Genomic DNA, 21,850 nt, shown 5'->3' with positions numbered 1-21,850 from the left:
AGTGAGAATACAGATGATGGGTGTAACGAGGAAGGGAAGTATGCAAAATACCCCCACACCCCACTACCATAACCCCCTCAGGGCAGGACCTGGTCTTACAGTCTTGGCACACTCCATTTGAGGATGGAGGATGCTATTCTGGCCAAAAACCTTTTCTTCTCAGCTTCATTCCTGTTCTCTGCCAGCTGATGGACCCAGTGGTTGGATGGCCAGTCCCTTCTGTCCAGAGAGCAGCCCTGAAGCCTCTCTTTGGAGACCACCAGAAGGCTTCAGTATGGCCCTGAGTCAGAAAGCACAGGAGAAGAGAGAAAGCCGGAGGGCAGGTGCCAGGGCTCCAAGGAGGCTGTCGATGGGCACATGTGAGGTATGCCTGGCCCTGCCTACCTCTTTGGATTGGTCCTTCTTACTGCAATACATCAAGGGCGGGCATAGGTAGCCTCTTCTTTGTCCAAGCCACAGTGGACCAAAGACAGTGGACAAGTCACCCTGTACCTTGTCATCCTGGCCCAGATCACAGTGGATTGGACTAGCATGGGACACCTGACCCAAGAGGACCCAAGCTGCTGGCTCGCCTGAGCCACTCAGGTTCTGTCACTCTGAGTCACAGTCACATGCAAGTCAGAGTTACAGAGGAAGGAAAGCCAGAGAGCGATCGAGCAAAGCAGAGACAGGAGTAATGCAGCCGGAGAGACTGGGAAGGAGAAGCCTGTGCTTCTGGCTGCTGACCTTTGACACTGGCTAAGTGGTGTTGTTTCCTTTTATAAGTCCTCTTATTTGTTCTGGTCCAAAGGGGCACTGTGCCCTGGCGAGGCCCCAGCCATGCCAGATGGAGGGCCCAGCTCTATGCTCTGCATCCCAGCAAACCCCACATGGTGAGCTGTGTAGCAGGAGGGCCCTGGTTGGGTTCTAGGAGACCCACATGGGCAGCACTCTACAGTGGTCAGGGGCATGGTGGCCCTGTGCAGCACACTGGCAGAGGTGATATCCATTCAATACTTGGGGACACGAAGTCTGGCAAGTCAATATCTCACTCACAGATGCAGCTCCAGAGCTGGGTCTGGGTCTCCTAATACCAGACCTGCTGCTTCTCCTACCACCCATACCACCTCCCTGGTCCCACCTCTTCCAGGTAGCTGGATGACCTTGGGGTAAGAAATGTAGTATGGAAAGTGCCTAAAACAAGATTTGGTATGTGGGGGCTCAAGAAGCAGGGGCTGTTATTACCATATCTGTATGGTTTTCCAGCATAGTGCTGAGCTGCCACTCATCACTCAGAAACTTTAGTTCCCCACAATCAGTTGTGGGGAGGGGGCCTGGTCCAGCACACAGGCTGTTCATCTGCAACCCAACCCACCCCAGCTTGGCCTGCTCCTTCCCAACGCCCCCAACACTCCAGCTCCTGCTGTTCCAAGAGCTTCCCACTCCATGCCAGCTTCTCTGAGCACTTGCTCACGGGCTTGCTGTTGCCCGGAGTTCCCTTCTGCTTCTCCTCTGCCCTCTGTGGACAGGTCTGGCTCTGCCTTGTCTGGCACACTTTTCCCTGTCCCCTAGCTGGGAGAAGGACACCTTCTGCGCTTGTCACTCTGCCTGGCCCTGGGTTGAACTTGGAGGTGGGTCTCTCTCCTGCTGGCCCGCCTTGCCCTGTGCCCATAGCGGAAGCCTTGCAGATGTGTGAAACTGGTCTTGATGGATGGCTCGGGTGAGGTGGGGAGGCCTTGGAGCATGGTGGCCCCATCTCCATCACCTGCTCTTCACTCTCCTTCCTGGTCATGGCTAGTGGCCCAGACAGCTCTGGCCTGGCAGGGAGTTTGGGAGCAGATGCCAGGAGATGTGAAGGAAGGCTTTTCTTAGGCTCAGCACCCTCCCCAGGGCTCAGGAGCTCAGATGGTGAAGGTTGGCATCGTGCCCAGGAGGAGAGGGACTCCAGGCAACAGGGACTTCAGACTTGAGGCAGCTGCTGGGACCTTGACTCCTTTGAGCAAGCCTGTAGACATGGGGTCCCACCTCCGACACACACGGGCAGCTGCATTCTCTCTCTCTCTTTCCCTCTCTCTCTCCTTCTCTCTCTTCCTGACACACACGCATGCACACATACTCCAACATCCTGCCCGCTTCTCCGAAGACTCCTGGCAGAGCTCGGTCTACCATCCAAGGCAGAAGGCAAGAACCTGCTGGGCTGTAGAGTACACAGTCCCAGGAAGCAGAAAAGCCTGTACTGCAATGAGGGAGTGAGGGCCCCTCACAGAACCTGGCCCCTGGGTCCCCACTCTTCCTGCAAGTTTTGGGCCCTGAGAGTTCTGGGTCCCTCTGCCCTCCTCCAGCCCAAGGGGATGCAGACTCTTCTCAGAGATTAAGATTCCATCACTGTCTGTGAAACCACGCTTCACTCAACCCTGGGCCCTGTTGGAAATGTTCTTTATGCAGAATCAAGTGACCAAGGTTTCAGCCATTCCTGGTCGGCATCTTTGGGGATGCTGCCCTTCATACAGAGACCGGGACGCAGACACCCCTCCCCTTCCCAATGGCCTCTGACAGGCCACTTGCCTTCCCAGCTCTTCAGCCACACTGCTTCTCACCGGCCAAAGTCAGACAACAGGTGGGCCCAGCCAGGGTCGAATAGGAGAGTGACTTCCTGGCTCCTGTGGCCTATAGAGGCTGCCCATTTATGCATTGGTGTCCTTAGCTTGTGTTTTATGGTGCCAAGAGCTCCAAGCTCAGCAACCTCTCCAGAGACCCAGGCAGCCTCCCTGGGTCCCAGGCGGCCTCCCCAGGACCAGCCCTCTCTAGTCACTGCTTACAGTACTGTCTGCCTCCCCTCCTCCTCCCAGCCCCACCGGCAATGTAGAATCCAGGCAGGCTGGCTTTCTCTGCACTTGACTTTATTCAAATGATTAAATGCCTCTGTCACTGGTCCTCCTCCCCAATTCAAAACAATACTCGCTAACATTTACACAGCGCTTACTACGTGCCAGGCACCGCTCTGAGCAAGCTGATATATGCACCTCGTTTAATCCTCAAACAACCCTATTCAGTAGGGACTATTATTATCCCCATTTAAAGACGTAGGAACTGAGCCACAGAGAGGTCAAGTACTTGTTCAAGGTCACACAGTAAGCACATGGCAGAGCTGGGCTCTCCCCAGTACTGTCCCTGACTGTTTCTGTGTGAGTTTGGCCAGTAGGGAAATGCGAAGGCAGGTCTCTGGGTAGGTGGGGAGGGATGAATGAGAGCAGAGGAGCTCTCACAGATGGGGGAGTCACTCTTCCAGGGAAGAAGATGAGCCTGGGAGGGGTCTCGTGGGAGAGTGGGAGGCAGCCTGGTCTATGGGAGTTAATCATGTTCCCTATGCTTGCGCACGATTTCCGTTTGTGGTTCACTCTTGAGTGTTTTGACAAAGAGTGAGGCAAGTGTCACTATTGCTCATCTCTTTTTTTTTTTAAATTTTTTTATTGTTGGTTGTTCAAAACATTACATAGTTCTTGATATATCATATTTCACACTTTGATTCAAGTGGGTTATGAACTCCCATTTTTACCCCGTATACAAATTGCAGAATCACATCAGTTACACATCCATTGATTTACATATTGCCATACTAGTGTCTGTTGTGTTCTGCTGCCTTTCCTATCCTCTACTATCCCCCCTCCCCTCCCCTCCCCTCCCCTCTTCTCTCTCTACCCCCTCTACTGTCATTCATTTCTCCCCCTTGTATTATTTTCCCCTTTCCCCTCACTTCCTCTTGTATGAAATTTTGTATAACCCTGAGGCTGAGCTCCCACAGGAAGGTGACTCGGTCAAGGTCATGTAATGTCTGACATGGGACCTTCCCAGGGCCTTCTGCTGTGGGCCTACCTGCTGCCCCAGGCTGGGGCCCTGGTTTCTGCATAGCAGGAACCTTCTTTGAGCCATCCAGAGAGGGGTTGGTTAACTCTGGTCCTTAGGAGGGGACCCTGGGGAAAGGGGCCCATCTTGCCCTGCTCATTCCTGGTCCTAACTGGAACAGGCACCTGGGAAGGGCAGCCGGCCACGCACGTGCCACTGTTACTTTAAAAATAAACCGTGGAAGAATGAAGCTTAAAAATAACCCTGGGGATGTGTGAGGAACTAATTACTACTGCAGTCCCCTGTCAGGACTGCGGGGTGCAGCTGGGCGTCCATGGTATCTGGGTGTTGAGTCCCCTCTGCTTGTCTCTTCCAGTTGGGAGCCAGGTACCCAGCCCTGCCAGGGTAGCTGGTGGCAGATGGGGGTCTCACAACCCCAAGAGTCAGAGCCAGAGGCATCTCTTGGCATCCAGGGTGACATTCCTCATCTCAGAGACCAGGACATGAGGCAGGATAGACAGGATGTGACCAGGCAGGGCAGGGCAGAGTAGCATTGGGCCTGCAGAGAGCTCAGGTCTCCTAGCTCCTACCAGGTTTTTCTCTCTTGACCCCACATTGTTTCTGGGTGTCTTCCCACCACGACTTCCCACTGCAATTGCCTTGGCTCCAAAAGAAACTCTGAGGTCCTGAGCCCCCACCTACTCCAATGCTCTGCCTGCCACTTCTCAGCTATAACATTCTCTCAAGAAGGACTTTGAGGTCCTTGATCCATCTGGATGACTACAGAGGCCCTCTGGCTTCCCACTCCTGGCTGCCTCCAGACTCAGTGCTCAGGGCTGGGCTGGAGCTGGACCGAAGCTTGGCCAGACCCTCTTCTCCAGAGAGCAGGCCGGGAGCCTGGGTAACACTCCTGTCCTGCAGGCCCAGGTTCCCTCAAGGCTCTTGGAAGCTCATGCAGCCCCCATCTTTTGCAGAGATTACGGGAACATCCTGCAGCAGCAGGGAGGGCAGGACGTGGGGGCCCAGCTGAAGATGCAGCTGAAGGCAGGCGCACAGGGATCAAAGCAAAAAAGAGCTTTCCCAGAGGAGGGAGGCAGAGGCCAAGACTGCTGGGAGCTGACAGGAGTGATCAAAGGACAAGGAGGATGGGGAGGTGGGGAGCTGCAGGCTGGCAGGATTGCAGGGGAGAGGGCTACTGGAGGAAGATCAGGGCTGCAAGTCAGACAGAGCTGGCCTGGGATTCCTGGGTGCCCTGAGCCCACAACCTGGCTGGCCTAGAACTTCATTTGCATAATGGATATAATGATAACTACGTCTGGGGCTCTGTGGGAGATCTGTGATGCACTTGTGGAAAGGCCAGCAAACGGAAGGAGCTGCCATGATGTTGGTTCTCTTGCCTGCCTCTCCTGGAACCTGGTCCCTCTGTTCCAACAAGAACAGAAGTCCCCTGTGCAGCCACCAGCAAGAACAGAGAACCCCTGTGCAGCCACCTCCTTCCTTGGCACCTGGAACAAGCTGTCAAATGCCACACTGTTTTCATGGCCAGTGTCTCTGTTGACCAGCGTGTTGCCAAATCCACTGGCTGCTCCTCTATGGTCATCTGATTTGACCTCCCAGCTGAAGCTGGCACAGTGGACTGTTCCCTCTCTTGGAACACTCCTCCTGGCCTCTGTTGCCAGGTACCTCCCTATCTCCTTCCTTGCTTGACCTCTCACTATGGGAAGAAGGGCTGGGCACTCTGCTCTACTGACACCTATCCCCTCTCCCCAGGAACCTTGTCTAGCACATAAATTTCACTACCAATTTTCTAATTCCTGAGTTTATGTATTTATTTTTTATGGAACTGGGGTGCTCTATCACTGAACTATATCCTCAGCTCTTTTTCTTTTTAATTTGGAGATAGCATCTTGCTAAATTGCCCGGGCTGGCCTCAAACTTGTGATCTTCCGGCCTTAGCCTCTTGAGTTGCTGGAATTATAGGATATGCCACCTTGCCAGGATAACCCCCAAGTTTATATCTTAGCATTGTCTTCTGCCTTGAGCTGCAGACTTGTCTATCCAACTGTCTTTATGAGTTCATCAAGAGCATCTCAAAATCAACCTGAACATCTAAAACAGGAATTTTGAACCTCTTCACCAAAACTGTTACTCTCCAGGTTCCATTTTTCCATCTAGTAAATGCTTTTCCTCCACCTAGGTGCTCAGGTCAAAGATCCAGGACTATCCTTGATTATTCTCTTCCCCACACTCTCACAGATCTCTCCCCCCACTCCTCTCCCCGAACACATGCATCTTACCCATTAGTGGGTCCTGTCCACTCTGCTCAGAAAACAGCCTCAATTTGTCCACACTCTCCACCTCCCCACCACCTGTCCAAACTACCATTGTCCTCTCTTATGGGCTATGAACCGCAGTCTGGAAAACCCTGCTATCCCTCTTGTACTGTGTCCACCTGAGCATCTAGAGTGATCTTGTGAACATTTAAGTTGAATCATGTCACAGTCCTCCCGATGGTGCTATGGTCTGAATGTGCTCTCCCAAGTTCCTAGGTTGAAACTAATCACCAGTGTGATGGTATCAGGAAGTGAGCCTTTGAAAGGTGGAGCCCTCATGAGTGGGACTAGTGTCCTTATAGAAGAGGTCCCAGGGGGCTGCCTTGACTCTTCCACCATGTGAGGATGCAGCTAGATGGTGCCATTTCTAAACAGGGAAGTGGACCCTCATCAGATACTGGAACTTGCCAGCAGCTTCGTTTAGCTTCCCAGCCTCTAGAACTAAGAGAAATTATTTTCCGTTGTTTTAAGTTACTCGGCTTATGGTGTTTGGTTATAGCACCTTGAACAGACTAAGCCAAGTGACTTCCACTGTGGTTAGAATAAAATCCATACCCAGGCCACAACCTCCTTGGCCCTGAGGATCCAGCCACCTCCTCTGCAGATCTTCACTCGCAGGCTGTAGCCATACTGCTCTTTCTGCTCCTGTTCCTCAAATTCCTCAACTGCAACTTCCCTGCAGACTTTTGCATTAGTTGTCCCCCTGCCTGGAGGCTCCTCCCCATCTTTGCATTGCCAAGTGCCCTCTTTGGCAGGCGGCTTTTCCAGATCACTCTAGTGAGTGACCTCTAGTTGCCCATCTCTTCTCTCCTTCCTTCTCCACCATATCCTCTGGCTTTCCTGTCTCCTGGTGTGTCCTACCATTGACATTTGTTGTTTATCTGTTACAATATGGTTTTGTTTATGGACTTTCTACATTCCCTGAAATATAAGCATCAGGAGAACAGGGGCTACCATTTCCCCCCCGTAGAGTCCCTGGGGCCTAGGATGGTGCTTGACACATGGAAGATGCTTGAAATAATCAGGTGAAGGAGAAAACAACCATGCAGGTGCCTGAGAGGGGTGGAGAGAGTCAGGGACTTTGTTAGGAACTGTTGTGGGGCTGGGGAAGCCACTCCCCATATCCTCACGTGTGTCTCCTTTCTCACCTGGAAGAGAGAAGAGCCTCCAGGAAGGGGGACAGTGCTCAAGGAATCCGAAGGACCCAGCATGACCATGCATGGCCACTTGAGGCCTTATTCTGCAGGAGTGGCCAGTGTCAGTCCCTCAAATGCTCACCATCCTAGTCTAAGAATATTCTGAGATAACAAACCACTGTCCTAATCCCTGGCCCTTCAGAGATCTGATAGGCCACTTGTCCAGGTGCGATGTTGAAGGCTGGTCTGTGAGCAGGATATCAGCTCCCAGGGCCCTGGAGCCTCGGAGTAGGCCCTGCATCTGTGCACATCCTGGGTTTGCTCAGTCTGAGAAGTTGCTGTCTGCAGCCTTGCTCCTGCTCCTCACTCCAGAGTCAGCCGGCACTCAGCACCAGCACTCCCTCTGCACTCCAGCGCAGGGGCTAATGAGGGAGCTGCCAGCCTGCAGCCCACCCTTCCCCATCCTTTCCCCTTCTGATGGGAGGTTCCTGCATTCCAGCACCCCAGGGGCTGGAGCAATGTCCTAGCTCTGCTGATAAGCAGGACCTTGGCCACAGTCAGAAATGCTCTCTTTCCAGAACAGCGTGACTTGGAGGTCATGTCCAGATCTCTGTTCTTGGGACTGGACACAGAGGAAGTCCCTCCAGGGTCCGGACAATATGGTGTGAAGTCGGGACAAGAGCATAATTCATAATAGTGTGCTTCCTAGGAGGGAGTGGGAGGGAAGGTCAAGCTAGATCCAGTGGAGAACATCTGAACTAAGGGGCATCACCAGACCAACCCCTCACAGGCAAAGCCAAGTTCAGGTCTGACTTGCTCCAGGAACAGAGAAACAGTGGAGGGGACCAGGTCCCCCACTTTCCTTAGCTTAGCTACACTAAGTCAAATCCTCTTTCAGCTCCCAGAAAGAACTGGTAACCTGCCTCTATGGGTCTACTGGTCGACCCTGGGACAGCAGGAAAATGAGTGCTCAGATCTCTGGGGCACTGAGCCGGGTGCTCCAAGAGGAGGAGGGCTGCAAATGAGTTGAATTCTAGGTTCTCTCTCATTCTTTCTCTGGCCCCACCCTGAGGAGGAACAAGTACAAGAGGGGACCCTGCTCCAGAGCCCTGGGTCTCACTCTGTCTGACTCTCAGCGTGGAAAACCCATGGTTCTGAGCCATGAAGATGGGGTCATGCGGGTCAGTCTAGTGCAAGCCATCTGACTTGTTCCTCGACAGGGGAGACTGTCCACGGGTTGAGAGCAGTTTGAGAGCCTCAGCCATGGTGGGGACACAGCTTGTCCTCAGGTTCTCCACTGAGTGCCCAGGGGGGAGGGCAAATGTGACCTGCTCCTGGAGCCACCCACTAACTCCTGCTGACTTTGCCACCTGGCTCACTCAGGAGCTTTGGCTTTGAATTAGTGAAGATTCTTCCTCAGCCACCCTTTGAATGTTTCTGAGATGCCAAGGAAATCCAGAAAGCACAGGTCTGTGGCTGGCAGGTGTCCCAGCCTCCCAAGGACAGAATGTTGGTCCTAACAAGCTCTCGTCTCCCCTGTACTTTCCACCTGGCTGCAGCTTCCCATCACCTGGGGAGTTTTAAACTTGACTTTCTTGGGTTTTTGCTCTAGCTCTAGTGAATGAACTCCTGGGAGCAGGGCCCTAATACCCATGGTTCTATTTGCTACTGTTCTGGTTGCTACAGTCTTCCTACCAAGCATGATGGGGACATCTTACTTGTCGATGACCCCCCATACTGCCCCCCATAATAGGGAGTATGTTAGTTGCTCAAGTCACTCCCAACAAGGCCCCCTAATGACCCCACTTAAGAACTGTCACTCAGGTTCCCACTTTGCTGGGGGGTGGGGATGGTATTAACAAATGTATTTCTAAGACACCTGCCCTTTTTGCCCTCTGTAGGCTGATGTGCATCTCTACAATGTCCCTATATCCACATCATGGAAGAGACCCCCAGCCTCTGCCCAGGGGTGAGAGCAATTGCATTCTGGGGAGAGGCTTAATTAGAAGGTTGGAAGTTCTGGATTTCAACTTGACCCCTGCCTCACATTTACTTGGTCTGGCTCATAGGAAATGACTCTCTTCTTTCATGTCCAGTTCTCTATTGGCAAAGTAGGAATAAGGATGCCTATACCTTGGGGTTGACGGGGATTTAGGAGAGGCACTATATGACCAAATGCAGTGCATGTAGGTTATAGCCCTGTTCTGCCACTTGCCAGCAGCAGCAACCAAGTCCTGATCCCCCTAGCCTCAGTTCCCTATCTTTAAAATAGAGATTGGAGTATAGCCTCCCTCCTGGGGTGGCTGTGAGGGTTGGATGAGGTACTACATATAAAGATGGCAACCCAGAGTAACCACCCAATGAATGGCAGTCTTGGGTCATGACTGTGGAAACTGAGGCAGGCTCCATGGGCACTGTCTGCTTCACATCAGGTCTAAGAGTTGAATGGAACAGCCAGGAAGAGAGCCATCTTTTGCACTGATCAGAGGCTGGTCCCTGCCTGGAACTGCTTGTCCCTTGTTGTTGGCTCCAGGCCTCAGGGGGGATTTTTGCAGGGGCAAGAGCACTAGACCCTGTCCTGGAGGAGGGCCACCCCTGTCTGGGAGACTATTATTGCTCTCTCCAGGCTGCTCCACAGGACCTACAGTTCAGATCTCTGGAGAAACTGCCCCCTGATGGTCCTATGGCCGACAAGCTGGAATGTGACTCTCTGGATGTGTCTGAGATGGTCATTTCTGAATTGGAGCTGTGGTCAGGAGAGGCCCTGCACATTCCTGAAAGGGACAATGAGTCCACACCAGGCTTTGGAATCTGAAGCAGAAATCTAGCAAGGGATGCCTGGAGTCCAGAAGTGTAGACTTGGGAGAGGGTGTGTGGTAGAGGAAGGGGGTCTGAGACAGGAACCTGGAGTTGCCCTGCAGAAAATATCTACACTGTTTTGAGTGATAACGTCCTGCCTGCAGCTCAGTGTCACCATCCAAGGGCTCCTGCACACCATCGATAAGGCTGTTTGGTCTGAGCTCCAGAGGGACCTTTGACCTAGAAAAGGAAATGAGCAGGGGAAGGAGGGCAAGTGCTCCTTGAGGGCTGGTGCCGGCTGCTGGGTGATCAGGGTGAGGGGGAAAGCAAGCAATCAGGATTCAGGTCTCCATAATCCACTGGTTTAACTGGATTTGGGAGCAGCCACTTGTCAGGATCCAGGTGAGAGAACACAGGTTGTCTCTGTCACTTCTCATTTCCAGGGCTTATCAACTCTAGTCCAGTACCAGAGCCCAGACCCCTGCAGGGTCTGCTCCTGGCCACCTTTCCCTGGGCACACTTAAACCCCCCCAGCCTCTCTTGTGCTGTCCCCTTCTCTGAAACTTACACTGCTAATCGTCACCCACTGAGATCATCACCTGCTCACCATAGAGGCCTGACTCAAGCTCTACGTGCCCCCAAGAAACCTCCTCACACCTCTCTTTTGAGTTGTTTCACTTGGATTTAGCACATATACCAGTTGTGCTTTTCAAGATTCCACTAGACCCAAGGCTTCCCGGGAAAGGATTGGAGTCTCCATTGTCTATTATCTTGGGGACTAGCATAGTCCTTGGTGTACAGGCGACTGCAGGTGAACTCGATGATTTTTTGGTAGAGTGACCTGAAATGAAGGCAAAAGCCAGTTTTATTTGGAAGGTGACCCAGAGGGTCTGGGAGCCCCCTGAGTTCAACTCTGGGTGATCCAATTTCCCAGGATGCTCCTCTGAAGATCAAGAAATCAAGGCATCTCAGGGCTTGAAAGAAGCTTAAAAACTGATTATTGTAACCTTCAGTCCAATACACACGCAGTGTTATGGTCTTTATGATGTGTTGACTAGGCTGGGATAGAGCCCCTAGTTATTCAAACCCTCATCTAGGTATTGCTCTAAAGGCATTTTGTAGATGTGATTGAAGTCCACAATCAGTTGACTTCAGGTAAGGGGGCACAGGTTGGCTCTAGATTAGAATCCAGGGTAATCTCAACAGATTATCCTAGATAATCCACATAGGTCTGATTCAATCAGCTAAAAGACCAACTAAAGAAGAAGTTCTTCCCTGAAGAAGAACTCTTTCTGTGGACAGCAATGTCAGCCCTGGAGAGAGTCATGGCCTGCTCTTTTTGATGTCCTGCTTTGTGGAATTTGGACTTGCCTCGCCTGCTCTACCATCCTCAACACAGTTCCTCCCAGCACATCTCTTTAGGCCTATCTCCTACAGATTCTGCTTCTCTGGTTGAAGCCTGGCTGATACGGTGACCTCTGCAGCTTGTTCACCCAAGGAATGCTTATATGTTTCCTGTGATGGGGAGCTTACTACCTCTTGAAGCAGCACCATCCATCTTTGGCCAGCCTCAACTTTAACAACTTCTGTCTCAGATTGGACTGAACCAAGTCTTTCCATGAACCCTACCCACAGGTGTTGGTTAAACCCTGTGGGCACACCATATCCCTATTTTTTCATCTTAAAATATTCTTTTTCTTAAAACCATAGTCCACACCTCATGTTTTAATCCCAGAAGCCAGGCCTTCAGATTCTTTAGATCCTTGCTACTCAAAATGCGTGCCCTGTTAAGGGCACAAGAAGGGTAAGCTCACGTCTCCTTCAGTTAGTGACTTAGTCACTGTTGTCACTTTGTTACATTTTTTATAAAATGGGGGTTTAGTTTTATTTTGTATTTTACTTTTTCTTTTTAAAAATGCCAGTAAATATCTGCATTGAGCTAGGGGAGAGGCGGGCAGATACCTGGCCAGCTGCCCCATTTTTAAAATTCCTGCCCTTGGAGCCGACTCTTCTCTTTGGGCCCATTTTATTTTTGTTTATAGCCACCATGAATGGGACATGTTCCATCTTGTGTTGCTTTCCCACTTCAAGGTGCCATTTGGAGGGGAGAGGATCTGCTTCCTGCTGTGACAAGACTCTGGAATTCTGACTCTATTGCTTTATGATTTGATAAATGTGTGGTATCAAAAAGCTTGACATGTAGGATGATAATACATGGCTGTTTATGTTTTGGGAATATTTGCATCAATTACAATTAATTAATAAAACTATGTTTTAAGCACCCCCCCCCCAAAAAAAAAAAAAAAAAAGCGTGCTTTGGATCTATATCAATGGTGCTTGAGAACTTGGTAGACATGCAGAATCTCTTGCCTGGTCCCAGATCTATGGATTCAAAATTTGCATTTAAACAAGATCAACGGGTCACTCTCTCTGGATGACCCTTTGAGACGCATTAACTTAGGGAATTCCACTTGCTGAGCCCCAACTCCATATGGAAGAAAAGACTGAGGCCTGAGGCTCACCAGGGAGGTGTCTGCTCCTCCTGTGATCACAGGGGCACAGGGTGGAGGGCAGTTTGTCTAAGGCCACTCAGAGAGACAGAAAGAACCCAGCGTCTAGCACCAAGGCCAGGTTCCTGTCTCCCATTTGTGGCAACTATGAACTCCCTCATTAAGGAGGTTTTGCTGGGTCACTGGAGGATGTAGGATGGGGAAATAAGGTTGGTAAGGGAGGGACCAGCCTTTACGAAGGGCGAGATGGGAGGTGTGCCCCAGCTGGGCAGGGATCCCAGACACAGAGAGGCCCGTGGGCCAGGACACCTCTTTTGTTGTAGGCAGCTGCTGAGGCAGCTCTAGTCAATGAGCAAGTGAAGCTACTGCCTTAGCCAGGGGCTGGGTGACTCCAGGCAAGGGGCAGGTCTCTGGGAGCCCTCTGGGAGCCTGGGTCTGGGCAGTTTCTGGACAACACAGGAGGGTGCACAGACCGGGAGGCAGCAGCTGGCACTCGACTGCTCTCTGCACTGCCAGACGGGCATTTGTCATGTGGCTCTCTGAGGACTAGAGGCTATTGGAAGGGTCAGGGAACAGACTCCAAGCCTGGCTCTGATGATAATTGTAAGTGTGGCCCTCAGCACGCCCCTTCTCCAGGCTGGTCTACACTGAGAGTTCTGAAGCTAAAATTCTGCTATGTCTTTGGGCTAAATGCTCTATGAATAGTGCAAGTGCCTCTGCTAAACCCTGGTTCCCATCCTTCATCGCTGGCTACATCCATGTAGAAGGAATCACAGAGGCTTCCTGGAGAGTGGGGGGGAACAACTCCATGAAAAGTTGCTCCCTCCAGGCCGGAGCCCACTTCCCTGTGCTCTCATTTGATATCTGCTGGGTTCTGGGCAAATTTCCAAACTTCTCTGAGCAGGGCAGGGTGGGAACTCTGGCGATGAGGAGCTCCAGGCAGCACCTGGCCTGCTGCAGGCACGTGTCAGTTCCCTGTGGCCAAGGTGGGGGTGGAGGGTGGGTGAGCATGCTCGGCCCAGGTCTCTGCTGAAGTCTGCCTAGACGGACAAGGGGCTCCGTTAGAGCTTGTTTTTTTCCCTTGCTGCTGGCTGACGACAGGGAAATCATTTTTACATTTTTTTTAATTACAAAATCAACTCAGAGATTCACCGTTTGTGCTGCCAGCTGAAAGCTGTTTATAGTGGTGATTTGCACTACATTCATCTGTGCTTGTTTATGTTTTCTTTGAAAATACTTATTGTGTTTGTCCTGTCCCTACTGCGGACAGGCGTGTGTCTTCTATTTTTGTTCTATTCTTAACCCCACTATCTCCATGCCTCCGGGCTTCCACCATGATGTGTGAGGACTGGACACGCAGGCAGGAGGCATGGCAGGGCCAGAAGGCCAAATACACCCACTTTGTAGATAAGGAAACTGAGGGTTAGAGAGGACCAGCAACTGAGCTATGTGGGATTAGAACTTTTGCCTCCTTGCTCCAATCCAGGGTAGGTTCTCTTACTCCAAGGAACCTCTCTCTCCCTAACTAGTTTTCTTCAGGGTCTATTTGCTGGGAGTGGGAGGAGCTGCCCCTGAGCCTGGACATCAGGTATGGGAGAGGAACTGGGAAACTTAGGGTGGGGGAGTGGGATTGGGAGTATAAGCGAAAGAGATGTGGCAGCTTCCTGGTCCTCAACTCCAGTATCCCTACCTCTTAGAAAGGAGCAGAGGTAGCTTCCACCATGGTGACCCTGAGGAGATAGAGCAGTTCCCTCCAAGGGGAAGTAATAAAGCATGAACAATAATATTAATATAATAATAAATGCAGATACCATTTATTAAGTGCCCATTATGTACCAGATACTTTCTTTGCATGGTGCCATTTAATCCAGGGAGGCAGATGTTCTTATTTCCATTTTATCACTGACAAAACAAACTCCAAGAAACTAAATAACTTGTCCAAGGCAGGGTGGGGGTGAGGAGTAGGTTGAGAGGACACCAGGGACACTGGCTTCCAGGTTCGTGCCCACGTTCCTACACCACCCTGCAGAAAGGCGTGTGGGGTAAAGCAGAGTGGCTGGCCCTCAGGTATGGAGGATGGAAGTGCTGAGTGGGTACTGAGACTACGCCAGCTGGGTTGCCTCTCTGTCCCCTGGACGGTCCAGAGAGGAATAGTGGGGGCTGAGGCCTCGGTGCTGAGAGAGATGAGGGTATCAGGGGAGTCGTGGTGCTGAGAGTTCCACTCTGGGCACCCAAAGACCTGCGTTCTAACCAGGACTGTACCCTCATTTGCTGGTGACTATGCTGAGTATTTGGATGAAGGCTAATATCTCTCTCTTTTATTAAAGGGTTCTAGGATTTGGAGAATGGAAGGTCACTTCTGGACTTTCCTCCTTTTGAAAGGTGTAAAAATTTCACATTCCCTGATGATCCACTTGTTTGAACTCTCAGACTCAGGATGCCCTGGACCTGTGGCAAGCATGGAGTCTGTGCTCACCTGGGAACAGGCTGGAAGCTGAGGGAGGGGCAGGACAGAGCTCCCGTCCAGCTCCAACCAGTGATGGATCACCTGGTCTCTTGTTGCCTTAGAGCCCCAAGGATTCCTGGTCTTGCAGTGGGAGAACAGGCACCTGTGAGCCTGTGGAAGACTCAGGGAGGGCCTGGTGCTGGGCACAGCTCTGGCACATGGTCTGGTTTGGTCAGGGGCCAGGCTGCAGGGGAGCAGCAGACTGGCTATACGATGCTAGAGCAAGAGGATCCCTCCTTCTGGGTGCTTTGCCAGGGAATGGTCCAGCTTTGGCTCCTCAGCACCTGGAGACACAAGGGTCTGGCTGGATTCTTGAGGTGGAACAAGAACTAGTGAAAAATCCAGGACATGAGAGTCAGAGAGGCCCATTGAGTCTGGGCAGGTGCCTCATTTCCAGCCTGAAGGCCATGGGAAACTCATTTCTATGCAGAGCCCGTGGTTCCTCAGCTGCCCATCTTGGAAGGTTGGTGAGAATTAAATGAACGGATACAAATTAAGTGTCCGGAAGAGCCTGCCAAAGAGTCAATAATAAATGGAGGCTGCCATTATTATTGTTGTGCTGTTGCTGTTAATAAAATAACAGGGCTGGGGCTAGAGCTCAGTAGTGGAGGGTTTAACCTAGCATACGTGAAGCCCTGGGTTCCATGCCTAGTACTCCAAAAATAGATAAATAAGCAAAGAAACAGATAAAGAAGCATCCTGAAAAAGTGGAAGGGGCAGGGGTCTGGGAATCAGATTTTGCCCTTGCCCCCCCCCCCACTACTCTGTGTCTCTTTTCACCCCTCTGATTCCTATCTGTAAGAAGAGGGGGTGGTACCAGCTGATCCCCAGACCCCTTCCTGCTCTGACAGCCCCTGGCTATGAATAGACCAAGCTGGGGCACTGGAGGAGTTTGATGACTCAACAGCTAGGGAGGGTAAGGTTTCCCAAGGAAAGAGTTTCCATTTGTGTTTGGTGAACTTGGAGAACAACAAAGGAAGGGTTTCCTGGCTGGGAGGCCAGGGATGAGGGAGCAGGAGGAACCCTCGAAGCCAGTGGAGACTGTGACTAACCAGGTGAATGACTAAGTCCGGCCAGGCTGACCTTCAACCAATCAGGGATGCCTATGAGCACCCTGCAAGCTGGCATCACCCAGCACACTGTGGCTCTGCCAGGCCCAGCTGAGTCTGGGCTTCACAGCATATGGAGGCAAAGGAAGCAGCCAAGAGGCCAGCAGGGAAACAGCACCGGGCTGGAGTCAGAAGACCCAGCTTCCGGCTCTGACTCTGCTGCTCACCAGCTGGGTGGCTCCAGGGGGTTCTCTTCTCTGACCTGACCTCCCCCCAGCTTCATCTGTACAAGGGAGATAACAGTATCTGCCCTGGTAACTTCACCAAGTGGTGAAGGCTGAGAACCAATCATGAGATGAAAACACTGTGATCACTAAGATACCAGATTAATGGTAGTTTCTGTCATTATTCCATTCCTATGGGACTCCCCATGAGAGGTTCCCAAAACAGGTGTACAGGGGCTGTTGCCCTTGGGTTTTGGGTAAGGGTCACTTTAATAGCAATCCAACACAAGGCCCATCACTGCCCACCCAGGTAGGGTTTGCTTAGAGCAGAATCCCTGTAGGCAGTTTCCTGCTAGGTGGCATAGTCACAGTGGGAGATGACAAAAAACCTGAGATGGTTAGGCAGGGCAAGGAGTACCAGTCTGGGGACCCCCAGAACTGGGATGATGGTCTGATGCTGTCTTTCTTCTTGCTCAGCACTGTATAAATAAATAATCGCCGGAACTGCGCTCTGCTTCTAGCCCCAGCTTTTAAGCCTGTCTCTAGGTGAGGACCACAAGCACTTTGGGAAAAAATGGCAAGAATGAAGGAGAAGGGCGGTGCCCTTTCTTTTCTGCATACCTTAGACCCATCAATAACATTTCCTGAGTGCTCACAGCTGCTGGGTACCGAGCTGGAACTGGGAGTACAGCAGTGGGACCTACAAGGCTCTGCTCACATGGAGATTAATTATAGTGTGGTTAAAGAGACAAACGCACCTTCTAAAATGTGAATAACCATTCAAATGAGCCTGCACTTGATCTCTCAGGTGGTCTTGATAATAAATCCTGTGGTCGTCCACAGCAATGCCTGGGAGGCTTTGCAGAGCAGGTAGGATTTGAGCTGGACCTAGATGGTTAGCTTGGACAAGATAAAGAGAAGACCTAGAAAAGGCGCACACTTAACGCATCCTCAGGGGATAGTCCGGCTGTAGCAGAGAGCAATCATGTAAGTAAGAAATGAGAAATAAAGTCAGATAGAGAGGTTGGAGCCAGGTATAAAGGTCCTTAAAATTGGATATAAGGGGAATGAACTAGATCCTGTGGGCAGTGGGGAATCATGAGGGTGTTTGAGGAGGGAATAGGTACAGTGGAACTGTTTGGGGAGATTTTTTTTTCTGGCAGTCCTGTCCAGGTAAGGGTGAATTATTGGGGAGGTCACTATGGAGCTGGGGACCATGGTCTAAGAAAGAAAGTGGGGCAGCAAGCAAGCACTTAGTGTGGGAAAGACAGAGGGAAAACCTGAGTCCGCAGTTAGTCTGATTCTCCAGACAGCTGAACAGCTATTGGAACTCTGGCAGGTGGCAGTGGGTGTAAGAGGACGGACTGCAGACCAAACCTGGTCTGGTCCTTCTCATGCTCCTCTTTGGGCAGGTCTTTGGTCTCCAGAGAGCTGCAAGCCTTGGAACAGAGTCCTGCAGTGGATAGAAAGTGCCCAGTTCTGCCTTTTACCCCACGACTCTCCTTGACTCCTGTTGACTCCCAGGAAAACACTGCCATCTTGTCAGAGGCCACGCCAAATGGCCATGAGCCCCTGGGAATTCAGCCAAGGCAAGGAGGGGGGTCATGGAGAGAAAAAAGATTGGAGAAAGATGGAGGAAACAGTTCCTGGAGGCATCCCAATTGGCTTGAGGGGAAGGTGGGTTTCCAACTTAGAATCTAACTACAACAGGGCTGGGAAGAGCCCTTGAGATCATTTTGGCCAGACTCTCCATATCTGGACATTAGCCTGAGTCCCAAGCAGGGAAAGGTACTTGCCCAAGGTCATACAACCTGTAAGTGATGGAGCTGGGATGGACTTGTAGGGTCTCAGGAAAGGGTAAAGTGTTTAATTCTGTCTGGACCTTTGAGTAGCACCATCAAGGGCCTGGCTGGAGAATCCTTTCCTGAACATCCATTTGTGTGCTATGCTGTGTGTGTGTTGTGTGTGCACACACGTGTGTGCAACCTTGTCCTGTGTGTGCCCTGTGTATATCTGTGTCTATGCTGTCAGAGGATCTGGTGTGCATGTGGCCTCCTACACAGTGATCCGCACTGGCTTAGTAAAGAGAACTGGAGCCATTCCTGTGAGGTAACTGTTTTGCTGGGACAGTGGGGAGAGCAAGGCTGGCAGGTCTGGATCTGGCTTCCAGCACCAGCTCTGCTGCCCTAAGAAAATCACATGCACTGGTTGGTGGTGCCCAAACTCCTGGAGTTGGACACACACACACACACACACACACACACACACAACAAGCAGCACTCACAGCCGCAGTTACAGGATGTTCCTGGCACCCAGAGTGGTCGCGAGTGCCGCGGAGTGTCGCCTACCGGCATCTGCACGCCGCCCTGGAGCCCAGCAGGTGTAGACACTCGGGCGTGGAAGCCCATCCGCAGGGACACAGAGGAGTCGCGCGCTCCTGCTGTTCACACTGGGCGCCCTGCCCCAGGGCCTAGCCCGGCCACACCCCTCCTCCTGAGCCTCTGCCAGTCGTTCCTGCCCCTCTCACACACTTCAAATCCCCGGGGGTCCTCGCGTAGCCCGGCGGGGCCAAGTTAGGGCTGGCCTGGCCAGAGATTCGGGTCCTGAGCCAGAAATCAACGCCTTCTCCGAGTGCGGTCCCCACAGAGCAGACTCGCCGGGCTGAACTCGGGTGCTGGGAGCGCGCGGTTTGGCGCCCAGCCCCTCTCGCCAGAACCCCCCAGCCGCAGCAGGCTCCCGACAGCCCCGGGTCCCCGCCCGCCGCGCGCAGAGTAGTTACCGATGGTGGTGATGACGGTGATGGCGAAGTAGAAGGAGCCGGCGAAGCGCCACTGCACGCCGGCCTTGTGAGGCTTGAGGCGCAGCACGACGCGCTCGAGCTCCTCGTAGCCGCCGTCGCTGAGGTTGTAGCGCGCCCGCAGCTCCTGCTGCCGCAGCTCCAGCCGCTCCCGCTCGATCATCTCGGGCTCGGATTCCAGCGCGTCGAAGACCGCGGCGCCCACCAGCAGGTAGGTGAAGGTGCACACGATGAGCGCCAGCGTGCGCACATTCTGCCGCTTCATCGTTCCCCTCGGGCCGCCGCCGGCCCCCCGGCGCCCCCGGCCCGCGCCCCGGCCGCCGCTGCTGCTGCCCCGGAGGCGGCCTGGGGCATGGCTGCGCTCGCCGCTCTCCGCGCCGGGCTCCCGCTCCGCGCAGCCCGGGCCGCCGCCGCCGCCGCCGCCGCCGCCGCCGCCGCCGCGGAGCTGTCCCTTCAGCACCACCCACCGCCCTCCTCCGCCCGGCCCCGCGCCCGCCCCCGCGCCCGCCCCCAGCCCGCCGGCCGCCTCCTCCCGCCAGCCCTCCCGCCCAGCCAAATAAGGACTGGGGAGCCGCGCCGAGTGAGGGGGGCCGGCGAGGGGGAGGAAGGGGGAGCGCGCGGGGAGAGCCCGGGCAGGACACGGGGAGGGAGTGTGGGAGAAGCCGAGCGGGGGGGGCGGGGGGGAGAGGGGAAGAGGGAGAGAGCGAGCGCGCCGGCCCCAGAGCCAGCGAAGAAACTAGACCGGGAAACACAGATAACTACAGAGAGAGGGGGAGACGCAGGGAAGGGGTGTGTGTGACCGAGGAGGCAAAACCAGAGGTAGACACGCAGACCCAGAAAAAGAAGAGGCAGGTAGGAGAATACGCGGGCAAAGGATAGAAACAAAGCCACAGACTTGAGACTGAGATACCTGGAGAGCTGGAGAGATAAGCAGATGCCACAGAAAGACAGCAAAGCAAGGAAGGGGAAAAGACAGGAGAGCCCCTCCCCCACTGCCCACCCAGATCACAGCATGTTGTCACTGGAAGGGACCTTAGGCTTTGCTGTCTTGCCCCTTATATGGGCAAGGAAACTGAGGCACAGAGGGGTGAGGTACGATTCAGGGCACTCTGTGTGTTGGCCACAGCACTGGGACTCAGCTAAGCTTTCCCTTCCCACAGGCCACACTCCCTCCCCTGCTTGGGGCTCAGGCTGTCTCAGAAACAAGCAGGGCCCAACTAGGGACCTGGGTACACAAGAGCCCACACCCAAGGGAGAGGTGCTCTCCGGAAATGGGTCCCTCCCAGCTCTGTGCAGCCTCCAGAACTGGGTGAGGAAACAGGCTAGTAGCTCAGCCCAGTTCTGCTCCTTAGGAGCTTTCAGGCTGTCATGTCATCCATGCTTTTGCCCTGCGCCAGTGTGCCAGGCAGGGCTCTGGGCTGCCAGAGATAGCTTCACTGCCGCCTTGGGGCATCCCAGCAGGACAGGGATTTGGGGCCCAGATCAGGTGGCTCCGGACTGGAAGGACTGGAGCAGTTTCCCTGTACCTCAGTATCTTCATTTGTCAACACTGTGACTGTTGTGGTGAAGAGAGACAGGCAGGGGACCTCAGGCGAGGTGTCGCTGCCTCTCTCGGAGCCTTCTGTCTTTATCTCTTCCGTGAGGTGTCATAGCAGATGAGCCCACAGTCCTTGCTCAGCTCCTATAACTCTGGATGGGCTGAGTGAGCAGAATGATTGGAATGCAAATCCCAGTGCCAAGGAGGGTCAAAAAGTCCTTCATGGGACCCTGGCATAGGCCACACAGACATGGAAGAGGCCCAAGGCCCCTTACTGAGGACAGGCTCGGAAGGCAACCAGCCAGAAGCGAGGCACCATCTGCCACATCCTGGGCCAGCCTGTCACTGCCAGCTACCACATTCCTTCTCCAATGGCACCCAGAAGTGCCACTAACCATTCATTCCACAACCATTCATGCCACAAGTATTCATCAAGCATCTGCTATGTGTTTGGCTAGGTGTGCTATATTTGTTATCTCTAGTCCCCACCTTAGTCCTGAAAGGCAGGTCTACTTATACTCATGACCATTTTAAAGATGGAGAAACTGAGGCTAAAAGCAATGCAGACAATAACCAAAGGTCACTCAACTCCTCAACTTCCCAGCTTCCCAAGGGTTGGGTACAAGGTAGGCTCTATGCACTTATGATATATTGGGTTTTGGTCATATTCACTCTAGAGACCAGTCCCCCCAAAGTCTATCTTCCTATGTAAGGGACTTGCTCGACCTGCTTGTCAGAATGAGAATGCAGTGTGTCCAGGGTTTGCTTGTTTCTGGCTGCCAAGCCCGATTGCTGTACAGATGAAAGGTGATAATATGAGTGAAAGAGCTTTGGAAAAAAGAAAAAGCTGTTTTGGGGGCAGGGCATTCATTATTAATTATGATTAAGCTCGTTCTTACAGCATTTTGGAACCAGAAAGACCTTTAGAAATAATCTAGTTCAGCCTTCTCATGTTACAGATGAGGAAACTGAGACCCAGGGATGGGGTTGCTGAAAGTTGCACAGTGAGGGAGTGGGCAGAAACGAGGCTCATGCTCTCTGGCGTGCAGCACCCATTATGGATGGGACCAGGGGACCTGTTAGTGGGGAGCACTTAAGACATCCCAGGAGGGTGGCCTGGATCCCCTCCTTCCCTCT

At 52.8% G+C, this 21,850-nt stretch overlaps 2 protein-coding genes across 11 annotated transcripts in view; one reads left to right on the top strand and one right to left on the bottom strand.

Moving 5' to 3' along the window:
* Kcnk3 (potassium two pore domain channel subfamily K member 3) overlaps positions 1-19,594 on the bottom strand; it is a 35,687-nt gene extending 16,093 nt beyond the window's left edge. Inside the window, exon 1 of the mRNA XM_027933538.2 lies at positions 19,159-19,594. Within this exon, the coding sequence (XP_027789339.2) occupies positions 19,159-19,441 (283 nt within the window). The 5' untranslated portion in view covers positions 19,442-19,594. The remainder of the gene's footprint in view (positions 1-19,158) is intronic.
* Cib4 (calcium and integrin binding family member 4) overlaps positions 18,792-21,850 on the top strand; it is a 92,128-nt gene continuing 89,069 nt past the window's right edge. For 3 of the 10 annotated variants that reach the window (XM_071601425.1, XM_071601427.1, XM_071601426.1), the window contains exon 1: positions 18,805-19,387. The gene's annotated coding sequence lies outside the window, so the exon portion shown is untranslated. Of the gene's footprint in view, positions 19,388-21,850 lie in introns of all 10 variants that reach the window. The other 7 variants (XR_011704320.1, XR_011704321.1, XM_071601429.1 and 4 more) reach the window with 5 other exon arrangements.

This window comes from Marmota flaviventris, chromosome 14 (genome assembly GCF_047511675.1).
Source record: "Marmota flaviventris isolate mMarFla1 chromosome 14, mMarFla1.hap1, whole genome shotgun sequence".
Taxonomy (NCBI): domain Eukaryota; kingdom Metazoa; phylum Chordata; class Mammalia; order Rodentia; family Sciuridae; genus Marmota; species Marmota flaviventris.
This window is presented reverse-complemented; position numbering and strand designations above follow the sequence as displayed.